The sequence below is a fragment of the Perissodus microlepis genome, chromosome 20 (assembly GCF_051167445.1).
Source record: "Perissodus microlepis isolate ML-2025 ecotype Zambia chromosome 20, ASM5116744v1, whole genome shotgun sequence".
Taxonomy (NCBI): Eukaryota; Metazoa; Chordata; class Actinopteri; order Cichliformes; family Cichlidae; genus Perissodus; species Perissodus microlepis.
Window position 1 is genome coordinate 23,999,639 of NC_140480.1, and position 11,795 is coordinate 24,011,433.

Genomic DNA, 11,795 nt, shown 5'->3' on the forward strand with positions numbered 1-11,795 from the left:
ACCTCATGGCTAGACGTATACAGCTGATTTATAAAGATATCCCTCCCACCGGTATCTCTCTGCCAAAGCTCACATTGGCATGCAGCTGAGTTTCTACTCAAGTGCATTCAAGTAGTAGTCTGCAACGAATTCACTTCAAAACTAGCCGTTCTGTGGATATAAAATGGAACTAATACACCCAATTCTACTTTTGATTCTGGTAAGGCTTAAGTATGTAAAACAACATGTAATCTTTTATTACTTCTGCCATAAATTTCAACACAAATATTTTAAAAATATGTCTAATTGTTTTACTAATTGTGTTTATGACGATTATGTCTGTCAACATTATACTGAGTTATAGCCAGTGTTTAAAGATTAAAAATCTGCTAAGAATATAATATAATATATAATATATATAATACTCATAAATATGCTGTGCTGCACATTTACTGCAAGAAATGTTTCCAGTGTAATCTTTTGCAGTGTTGGGGAGTCCACAGATCATCTTCACAACTTTTGCTGCGTCAAAAAAGAAACTGGATCATTGATTCCTTTACTATTGATGAAGGTTATCAGGGACCTTTCCCATATTCACTGGGCAAAGTGAGTGTATGCCTTAAAATGTAACACATATCATGACATAAGGAAGGATAATTCCAAAATTTACTGCTGGTGTGTCTTATGTTTGATACAGATTAAGGTTGTGAAGGACCTCGTTCTTTTTATGATACAAGGACAAGGTGTCGATGAGGAACCAAAGCAAGTGTTAGAAATCAATTCATATACAGGAGAAATAAAGGTCCTCCGTTCTGTGGACTACGAACAATATCAAACTCTTAAGGTAAGAAGAAATTTAAAAAAAAAATCTAATGGAAAGTAAAAGCTATGTATGGAGTGAGGTTTGATTATTTCATCTTTCCATTGCAGCTTAAATTTAAAGCACTTGACAGAGAAAAACATGAAATAGACACACAGCTCGGGATTTGTATAGAGATTTTGGACACAAACGACAACCCTCCAAAATTTCTGTTTGAAAAGTACACTTTCACCATAAAAGAGTCATCATCACAGGGTAATTTTCTCATTTGGAAATAAATATTATTTAAATTACTAATGCTACAGTGTCAAAATTATGGTTTTTGTGACAGTGAATCTAAATAACATAATCATTACTTCCTTTTGATACTAACAGGCACTGAAGTGGGTAGAATTCAAGCAACAGATCAAGACATAAGTAAGATATATAACAAAGTTGACCTTAAAATAGTTTCAATTGAACCTAAACTGAAGGATCTTGAGTTCTACTTCAAAGAGATTGATGAGACAGGCATTGGAGTCATTTCTTTTAAAGGATGTCTGGACCATGAGGTGAGAGAAATTACTGCTTGATGGCAAAATTCTCAAATTAAAACTTTCCATTTTAATCTTTCAACATGAATCTCCTCAAATTTCAATAGTACAACTAAATTCAATATTTTTGACATCCATTCAAGATGAGCAAAATTTTATTTTTCTTCATCAGACAGCTGAGAAATACACCATTATAGTGGAGGCCAAAGACAGTGGAGAAAAACCGCAATCCAGCTCCTGCACCATCATAATCAATATAGAAGATGGAAATAATCACCTTCCTGTCATCACACAGCAAACAGTTAGCAGTTACTTATTTCAGTCACAATAATTTATTCAATGAAAATCATTTCCTATTTTACATCTTCCTCTTTTGTAACCCAAGGGCCCAGAAAAAGTGAAAGAAGGACAGACAAATGTTCTTGTTTCACGTATACAAGTTCATGATGAAGACACCAGAGGAACTCCAGCCTGGAGAGCCAAATATACAATCCAAGGAGACACAAACAACAACTTTAGAATAACTACAGATCCTGAGACAAACAATGGACTACTCCATGTGGAAAAGGTATTTTTGTGATTATGTTTACAGTAGACTAAACTTTCCAATCTAAGTAGTTCAAAACAGTCTCTGTGGTAAAAACCCTGTCGCATTTTTAAATTAACCAACATAAGCTCTTTTTTATCTTCAAAAATTAGTATATAAAACACAGAAAAATATGAAAGAGATTTTCCTGGCCTGGCTTTTTATAGCAGATAACCTTAAAAGTAATTTGAAGTAGAACAAAAATGGAAGAAAACCATGACTCAGCATATGAACATTACCTGATGCTGCTAAAGTGAAGCAGAACAAAATTACAGAGGTTTTATTAGACACAGCTAAGCGTTTTGCAATTTGGCATAAGTTTAAAAAGTTTATATTTATTCAGTATTGAACAGCAGAAATGAGACTTTGTTGTCAGAAGTCATTTATATAAAAAAAAAAGCAGTGACCAACAGTGCTGTAAACAACAGTAGACTGCTTGGAAATAAGCAAGCGAATCATGCAGAAAACAGATTTGACATGGGGAAACTGTTCTTGAAGTGCACTGAGAGAGAGAGAGCTGTGCAGGAAGTGTGATTTTATCATAGTGGAAGCAAAACAGCAAAAGTAAGAGGGAATTCATGACGATGTTTATGTAAAGCGAAATGTGAAGCGGCGAAGCATAGTTTTGATCTTCTTTTGCTGCTGGTTCAGTCTATTTTGGTTGGAGAGAGACAAAACCTACAGCTTTACAATCTAGTGCAAAAAAAGACAAAAACACAAAGCGCAGCCCCAACCTATCAGAATCTGTGAGCTGTCGACTTTCAGCACTGACTGTTTACGTGAAAGAAACCTGAAATCTCACTCATTGTGATGCGTCGGGTCCGCGCCCTGTGCGTGAGTCTTTTTGTGGAATCCATTTACCTGCTCTCATTTACTGTTTTAGCTGTTTTGTGGTTGCTGAAATAGTTTTGTGAGATTCTGGCACTTCTGGCAAAGTACATTTATATTTAAAAATCAATTCGGGATTTTAACAAATCGATATGGCTTTATTAAAGCAAAAAGCAATTTTAATCGGGTAGCAAACAGTTTTAACCAAAGCTATGTTTTAAAAAGCCCTGGAAAAATATGATAAGTTATTGTTGGGTCTGCGCTTCCACAGGCCCCGCTGGTTTAGAAACCTATTCCCATTAACGACAAGCAAGGAAACAAGACGAACAGCTTTTACTTGCTAGCAAGGGAGACTGGCTGTGGGAGCTGAACACTCCTCACCTGTCTCCTAGCCAGAATCAAATAAACAGCCTTCCTCGCAGCCTTTTATTTCCATGACTTACAAATTTAAGTAACACAATGACAACATTTAACAATTTGACTCCAACAGTTATGCTCTTTTACAGGCTTTAAACTACGAAGATGGTGCTCTGAAGAATATAACTATCACTGTAGAGAATGAGATCCCCTATTATTCATGCAAAGTGGAAAAACGCAGCTCCATTGGTCTTTGGAAAGTAGTTACCATATCTGGTTCTGCTGCTACTGGGTCTGCAATGACATTCATGGCTGGAACAGTTGCATCCAGCCGTCAAGTGATCGTGGCTATTGAGGATGTCAATGAGCCTCCAGTCTTTGACAAGACTACCATAGAAACTGTGGTCCGTGAGAATGTTAAGAAAGGCCAATACCTGGCAACACTCACAGCTAAAGACCCTGATGTTGCCAACAAAAACACATTTAAGTAAGTCTTGACAACTATACAACTACATGTCACTTCTACAAGACAAAAACATACAGCATTACTACATCAGTAGACACTTTGAAAATGTCTAACAAACCATTTCAGATACATTATAGGACACGATCCAGCTGGTTGGATTAAAGTGGACCCTGACACTGGAAACATAACAACATCAAAGTCCTTGGATCGAGAGTCAGAGTTTGTTACAGACAACATTTATGTAGTCACAATATGTGCTGTTGACAATGGTATGAATCGATAAGTATTCACATATTTGGCCCATGATTCATTTACATTTCCTCATTACATTTCTAAACAAGTTGCAATACTTTTTCATCACCAGGGAAACCACAAATGACAAGCACTGCAACTCTTAGCATCTATGTTAGAGATGACAATGATCATACTCCATACCTGGTTGTAAGCACAATTGAAATGTGCCAATCTGACGGACAATCCTTTGCCAACATCACAGCCTTAGACTCAGATGTTGAGCCCTACAGTGGCCCTTTCACCTTCAAGCTCCATGGAGATGTTGAGGGCAAGTGGAAGATTGACCCTGTCACTGGTAAGCTTTAGAGATACTCAACCTTTTATAACTCACAAAAACAGTGTCACTTAAATATACTTCTAAGCCTCCTTTATATAAAAGTATAAGTAGTATATACATAGACTGCCACAATGACTGTTATACATCTGATTATGTATTCATTTTGGACACACAGGTTATTCAGTCAACTTGGTTAAAGAGCCTACACTTCATTCCGATCACCATGAGCTGTCGCTAGAAGTGTTTGACCAACAGGGGAAATCAGCTTTCCACAACCTGTCAGTTACTGTTTGCAGCTGCTTAGACTCAGAAATCCCAAACTGTCATGTGAGGACATCTGGCACCACACTAGGAGCAGGGGGAGTGGGAATTATTTTTTTGGCCATGCTGCTGATTACAGGTTGGACACATGTTTCAAATATTTCAATTATTATAAATAAGATATCCTCGTTTATATTTGTTGTTATTATTTAAAAACGATTAAAATATAATAATAAAAAAGGTCTAACAATAAGAAATAACTTTGACTATAATAATAAGCTTTGGACTTCTTCTGGAAAAAAATGTAAATGAGTTTTTGATGGGTGTGTTTCAGTTAGATTTAAGTACTTATTTTTATGCTTGTTAAGATTTTGAAAAACAGTTTTTTTAAATATTTTTTTAAAGTAAAAGTGACGACAAAATAACAGGGATTCATTTCAGTCAAAGCCTTTCCCTAATGTAATAGAATTATAACAGCAATAAACATATAGCATGTTTTGTATGTCATGTATTTGTGTGTGTGGTCTTTATGCTCCAGGTTTGCTACTTTTGGCTCTTCTGATGTCCTGCAAAAAACAGATCTTGGAAATCAAAAACGATTTATCTTCTGAACAACAACTGATGAAGTCTAACACTGAGAATCCAGGAACAGACTGTTCAGTAAATACATTTATCATAAATCACACTTACACACACACAAACACACTCAAATGCTCACTCACACAGATATTTGTTGGTTTTTAAATTAAAGATTCATTTCGCCTGACTTTTTAAATGTAATTATTCCTACTTCAGCAATTGTAATGACTGAAATTATGTAAACATAACTTCTAGTTTTTGGTATAAAAACCTTAAAACATCATTACTTTGTCAAGGTGGCCATTGTGAATCAGAATGGGAACGAGATGCAAGAAATATCTCAAGTTAAAACTGTGAAAATGAGTCCAGTAAGTGCTACAAAATATATATTATTGTAATAACTAGTTTGTAAAGAGCATTTTTGTAATATACCATGCATTGTGAGAAATATTTGATGTTTTTCAGGCGTTTCTTCTAAATGACTCAGAAACCACAGAATTCCTCAAGTATCAAAAAGAAAGCTCGGTGGCACAACCTTTCATTCGTGGAAGCTTTATGCACATGGTACAGATATTATGATTACTGTTGTTTTATTTGTTATTATCACTAAGTAAACCTGTGATACTTAAACAGGTAGAAGTTAAGAATTTTGCTCATGATAATTTTCTGTTCATGAAATTTATCAAATCTCAGAAGTATTTAAATGCTTGATTTTTCAATCACAGCGGGGATCAAACGTGGGAATGGGATATCACCAGGGACAATCTGTGAGTGGGGTATGTAATATTTCTTTTCATATGAAACCTTCTGAAAGTGCTGGACCACCTTTTCTGTCAGAACTGACTTAATTCTACAAGAAACCAGCATGAAATGATTTGAGATTTGTGACATGGTGCCTTATTTTGCTGGAAGCAGCCATCCAAATTTGGGTACACTGTGGTCATAAAGGGACAGACGTGGTCAGCAGTAATACTTAGGTAGGCTGTGGCATTTAAATGATGTTGACTTTGTCCTAAGTGGTCAAAAGTATACCAAGGAAATATCGCCCACGCCATTACATCACCCCCACCTGATTGAATCATTTCTATAAGGATGGATGAACCTGTGCTTAGATGTTGTTTATGCAACTGTTCCTATCATCTATACTTCACAACAGAAGCCAATACATCCAATGGTCTCTTGTCCATTTTTGGTGAGCCTATGTAAAACATAGCCTCAGTTTCCTGTTTTTAGTTGACAAGAGTGACAGTGTGGTCATCTGCTGCTGCTGTAGCCCATTTGCTTCACAGTTGAGGTGTTGTGCAATCAGAGGTGCTCTTCTGCCTATCCTGGTAGTAACAAGTGGTTACTAATGCTGGCTTCATGTCAGTCCAAAGCAGTCTGACCCTTCCCCTCTCACCCCTCTGCCAGCAACTCATGCTTGAATTGGCCTGAATCACACACATCTGCTACCTAATACTCAAAGGAACACAGAACAACTAATAATAGATGCTACTTAGTTGTCCTTGTTTTTAGTCCCCTGCTCTTTCAAGAAACTGTTTAGCCTTAGAAAAAAAAAAAGCCTTTATTTCTTTCGGGTTTTGGTCTTTTTTTTTATGAGATTGATTGAAAACTAAAAAAGCACAGAATAATCTGCTGGCCTCGCTTTTTTACATTGTATATTATTATAGACTTTAGCAAATGGATTCTTATTGAAATCATTTGTGCCAGGAAACAATGTCATGGTTTGATGTGTTTGTTTTGCGGTTTTTTCTTCAGCTGATGAATGAAGCAGTACATGGAGGATCACAAATGAACTCACTAACCTCACAGTACCGGGGGGAAGGATCAGGGTCAGCATTTATTCGTGGAACCGTCATGCGGAAGGTACTGAGATTATTATTAGTATTAGTATAATTAGTAGTAGTAGTAGTATTGAGTACATCTGTTTGACAAAGTGGTTGTTAAGGATTTTGCTGGTTCTTGACATTTTGCTTTTCTGTGAAGTTTCAAAAGTATTAACCAGTTAATGCTTGATTTTTCCAGTCACTGGGAGCAATATCAAATAGTGGAATGAAACATCTCCAGTGGCAATCCAGGCATGGGGTAAAGCAAAATGAGTCCTTTTGATGTTAAATTTTCCAGAACTATTTTATAATTTCCACTCACCAGCCACTTTGTTAGTTACACCTTGCTAGTACCCTTTTGTCATCAGAATGGGATGTATTCAACAAGGTGCTAGAAATATACCTCGGAAATGTTGGTTCCTATTGATATGATAGTGTTTAACAAATTTTGCAGAAGTGCAAATCTCCAGTTCTACCACATCCCATAGATGCTCTGTTGGATTGATATCTGGAGACTGTGAATTAAAATATGCCATTTGAGTGTAGTGAAGTCATTGTTATGTTCAAGAAACCAGTTTTGGAGTTGCACATTATTTTACTGGAAGGAGCCATCAGAAGACTGTAGCCCATTGGTTTCAGGTTTCCCTGTTTCCATTAAGAGATGCACTTCTGCCTACCCTGGTAGGATCGAGTAGTTTTTACTGTTGCCATCCTAGCAACTCAAAGCAGTTCACCCGTCTCCCCATCACCCCTCTGCCAGTAACACTGAGTTGATGGAATGTGGTTGGCTAATTAGAAATGTGCATTAATGAGCAGTTGAACAGTTATTCCTAATGAAGTGGCTGTTGCGTGCAATTCCTACTATGGAACAAATTTTGTTGTTAACAGGTATTGTCGATGTAACAACAGCCTCATATTACAGGATAGATAATAAAGATGAATATTGGCATTATTACAGAATTGGAGATGATTATATACACATAATCCTGCTGCCAAATACTCATTAAAACACTGAATAACTGATAAAAATCCTTAATTCAAGTCAAAGACGGGAACACAGTTTTGTCGGGACAGAGAGCAGCCGCTGTGTGTGCATATTATTATGCAAGTAGTATGCAAGTAGCATAATATATGCTACTTGGTTTAACTTGTGTAATGTGTTCTTCTTTAGTCCCTTGCTCTTTTATTTTTAAAAGGTTTTAAACACAGAAAAGTACAGTATCAACTGACAGCCTTGTTCTAACATGATCCAAGTATGATAGGCTTGGATGACAAGCCTAATCATAATTAAAATGATTTCAACGATGAAATGCTGTCATGCTTTGACGTTTGTTTGTTTGGTTTCTTTTCAGCTGTTAGATGAAGCCGTACGTGGAGCATCACAAACCGGGTCAATAATCTCAGCTTTTCAAAGGGAAAGCTCAATGCCACAAGGTTTTACTCGTGGAAGCTTTATGCGCATGGTACAGAGATTTTTCTTATAAAACTTGTACTTACTCTTGTTATCATTAAGTACATGTGTCATATTTAAATAGTCCGGTGTTAAGAATTTTGCTCAGTAATGACATTTTGTTCATTCAATTCTGTCAAGTTTGAAAGACTTAACTATTTAAATGCTTGATTTTTTCAGTCACTCGGAGGATCATCAAACAAAGGAATGGCACATCTGCAGGTTCAATCTAAGCATGGGGTAAAGCAAAATTTTCTACAGTTTTGTCATTTATGGTCAACTACAAAGTCTTGTCTTACCTTAATTCCTATTTAAATTCTAATATAATAATATTTCAAAAAAGAAAATTCATACAACTTCCTGTTTCTACTTTTTAAGATTTATATGGGACTAGACCACCGAAACCAGCTACTAAATGAGGTAATACCAAAAAGGATAAATACTCTCCAGGAACAAGGAAAGGAACTGGGCGATTATATGCCTCATGTATATAATGAGGAGGGAGACACAGAGCATAACTTTGAGCTTGATGCAATCTCCATTGCTGATGTTTCCTTTGACCCTGAAATGGATCTGTGTGACAAGTTCACTACTCTGGCCTCAATCTGTATGCCTAGTGATGTTACCACAATACAGAAAATCCAAACAGCAACTCTTGCCCAAGAGGAAAGCCACGAACTAAACTGGCAGAAACTCACATTAAATGAGGTTTACATTTCACAATAAAGTCACTAGACCTCAAGTATAGTACAATATGAAAAGTCATAAATATTTATTCAGTTGTCTGGGTGCATGGTATGGTAAGATGCAGTGTCATGTCATAGTGTTTACAATAAAGACTGGGTAATGCAAAAACTAATGCAGAGGGGTAAATATGGTATTTATCAAATCTGCTTATTTGCACTCTGGGAAACATAAGATCAATTGTACTAAGAGGGTAATGCTTTCTACTTTCGTTTGGGTTATCCTGAGCTTCTGTTCTCAAAAGTGTTTTTTAAGGTCACTTTTTTTATCTTTTTCTATTGCGACATAATATATTTCAAGCATGTGAACTGTTTTCTTTGTCCATTAGAGGTTGTCAGGCCTTTAAAAAAACAGAGTTAAGCTTGAATGCATGAATCTTAAAGGCATGCAGGTGTGTCTTGTGCAAGTAAAAGCTTTCTCCAGAATAAATGATGACTGCCGCTGTAATGTAATTCCACGGTATTTCCATTTTGGCACGACAAACTTGTTCTCATTTTGTTGTTTAGACTCCATGTTATCAAAAGGTGCTGGTGTGGGCGTGCTCTCGGGTATCTGTGTTGTATGGGTGTGTTCATGTTTGTACATGCAGGACAGTAAGTCTGCTGACTGCTTCGGTGAGGAGGATTTTCGGCCTTCGGCCACACTGTCTGAGCATCTGGGTGCATCTAATAAACTAGTTAATATGCTGTGTCAGATTATAATATTATTTTATGCCATGTTAGACCCTTAATTAAAGATGGTGAATTATTATGTAGTTTTAGTTTGCATTATTCTCCTGAATTAGAAGAAGGTGATAACTATTGCATTTGTTAAACTGATTTGCATTACATTAGACTGCTGGTTTATTGTGAATGAATGATATTGTTTTATGATGCATTATACTGCTGAGTTATGAGAAATACTGTTTGCAGAAAGTCATCGCCTTATTTGTCTGATTAGAAGAGAACAGAACACACTGGAGTTTTCTGCCCCATCTCAGCAGGAGCAGATAAACAGGGAGCCAAGGTTGTAGCTTAGGCACTGTGTGAGAGAAAGAATGTGAATGTTTAGGCTTTTATGATTAGGTGGGGGCCACTAGAGGCTATAAGAGTTTGATCAATACTCCACCATTTTGAGATCTGATGCTGTCTGCGTACGGTGTCCATCTCCCACGCGTGTGATCATTAAAATCATCGTTTGACTCAACCCGGCCGGACCAGTGTTGTTATTGTGGTTTTTCCTCTTGTATCCATCCCCAATATTTGAATCCATAACAGCTGCTAAGGATCATTGTAACCATGTTTTATGTGCATCAAATGTTTGTATAGTGGTAATAAAACGTGTTGATCTGAACCTCTCAAACAAGATTCTCACTATAGAACTATCACTATCATGTTTATTAATCTAATTCTTGTGAAACACTGACTCCTTGTGGTTTTACAAAGAAATTGTTATATTTGTATTCGTGCCTATATTAAGCCATATTCATACAGTAAAAATACTTCTGAACCCTCATACCAGCAAAGGTAATGTTGGGAAGTGCATTAAAATTATATTTACTAAACTTAGTAAATATCTAATGACTTACTCACATTTCATTAATGTCTAAATCTGTCAGAAGCTTCTACACAAGCCTGACTGAATTACTTTTTCATTATAAATGGCATTCTTGTAAGCTCACTAATTAAAAAACATCCAAAGATGAGTAAAATAAATAAATAAATGCAAAAACTAATGCAGAGGGGTAAATATGGTATTTATCAAATCTGCTTATTTGCACTCTGGGAAACATAAGATCAATTGTACTAAGAGGGTAATGCTTTCTACTTTCGTTTGGGTTATCTTGAGCTTCTGTTCTCAAAAGATAAAGTTACTACTATACAATGGAAGCAAACTTCATTGATATTTTCATAGCTAAAATATAAATAATATATGGAGAGGATGTAATGACCATGATGGTGATGACTGTGATACTCAACGGTGGTAACAAAGACTGTATTACTGATGCTTAATATTTACACTACTGTATGTTGTAATTATGACAATGTGATAATTTTATAATTGTAATTGTATGTCACAAATATTTAAATGCACTGCGTAACTACAAAATTTAAAACTCAGATAAGATTGTAGGGGTGGGAGTTAAAAAGCTTGTCTTCATCCCACTCCTTTTCGAGCTAAACTTGTTTTTTCTTTTGTTTTTTTTTATTGTGTGTGTAATTGTATATCACAATTGTACATTACAATAACTTTATTATTATTTGGTTGCTCGAATAAAGATATTCATTCATTCATTCATTCATTCATTCAAAAAAGTGTTTTTTAAGGTCACTTTTTTTATCTTTTTCTATTGCGACATAATATATTTCAAGCATGTGAACTGTTTTCTTTGTCCATTAGAGGTTGTCAGGCCTTTAAAAAAACAGAGTTAAGCTTGAATGCATGAATCTTAAAGGCATGCAGGTGTATCTTGTGCAAGTAAAAGCTTTCTCCAGAATAAATGATGACTGCCGCTGTAATGTAATTCCACGGTATTTCCATTTTGGCACGACAAACTTGTCAAACTTGTTCTCATTTTGTTGTTTAGACTCCATGTTATCAAAAGGTGCTGGTGTGAGCGTGCTCTCGGGTATCTGTGTTGTATGGGTGTGTTCATGTTTGTACATGCAGGACAGTAAGTCTGCTGACTGCTTCGGTGAGGAGGATTTTCGGCCTTCTCCCACACTGTCTGAGCATCTGGGTGCATCTAATAAACTAGTTAATATGCTGCTAAGGATCATTGTAACCATGTTTTATGTGCATCAAATGTTTGTATA

At 36.1% G+C, this 11,795-nt stretch overlaps 1 protein-coding gene across 3 annotated transcripts; it reads left to right on the forward strand.

Moving 5' to 3' along the window:
- The first annotated feature begins 35 nt into the window (after positions 1–35).
- LOC146364590 (cadherin-13-like) lies at positions 36–11,273 on the forward strand. Of its 3 annotated transcripts, none has more exons than XM_084917891.1 (20): positions 36–199; positions 466–585; positions 677–823; positions 910–1,054; positions 1,175–1,350; positions 1,505–1,633; positions 1,718–1,900; positions 3,253–3,590; positions 3,696–3,838; positions 3,934–4,158; positions 4,316–4,540; positions 4,940–5,061; positions 5,277–5,348; positions 5,446–5,544; positions 5,706–5,756; positions 6,739–6,846; positions 7,006–7,065; positions 8,159–8,269; positions 8,437–8,496; positions 8,635–11,273. In XM_084917891.1, the coding sequence occupies exons 1-20, from the start codon at positions 164–166 to the stop codon at positions 8,980–8,982; spliced, it is 2,898 nt and encodes a 965-aa protein (XP_084774017.1). In that variant the 5' UTR covers positions 36–163; the 3' UTR covers positions 8,983–11,273. The 3 variants fall into 3 exon arrangements, with proteins under 3 accessions (XP_084774017.1, XP_084774016.1, XP_084774018.1); XM_084917890.1 differs by having other exon boundaries at positions 37–199; positions 451–585; XM_084917892.1 differs by lacking the exon at positions 8,159–8,269 and having other exon boundaries at positions 37–199; positions 451–585.
- Positions 11,274–11,795: the final 522 nt, after the last annotated feature.

What these genes read in the sequence shown, in the direction of transcription:
- LOC146364590 (XM_084917890.1), top strand. Translation starts at nt 164, where the DNA reads ATGGAACTAATACACCCAATTCTACTTTTGATTCTG. An exon ending in AACAATATCAAACTCTTAAG is followed by an intron (nt 824 to 909) that starts GTAAGAAGAAAT and finishes TTTCCATTGCAG; the next exon opens with CTTAAATTTAAAGCACTTGA. An exon ending in GTGGAAGCTTTATGCGCATG is followed by an intron (nt 8,270 to 8,436) that starts GTACAGAGATTT and finishes TGATTTTTTCAG; the next exon opens with TCACTCGGAGGATCATCAAA.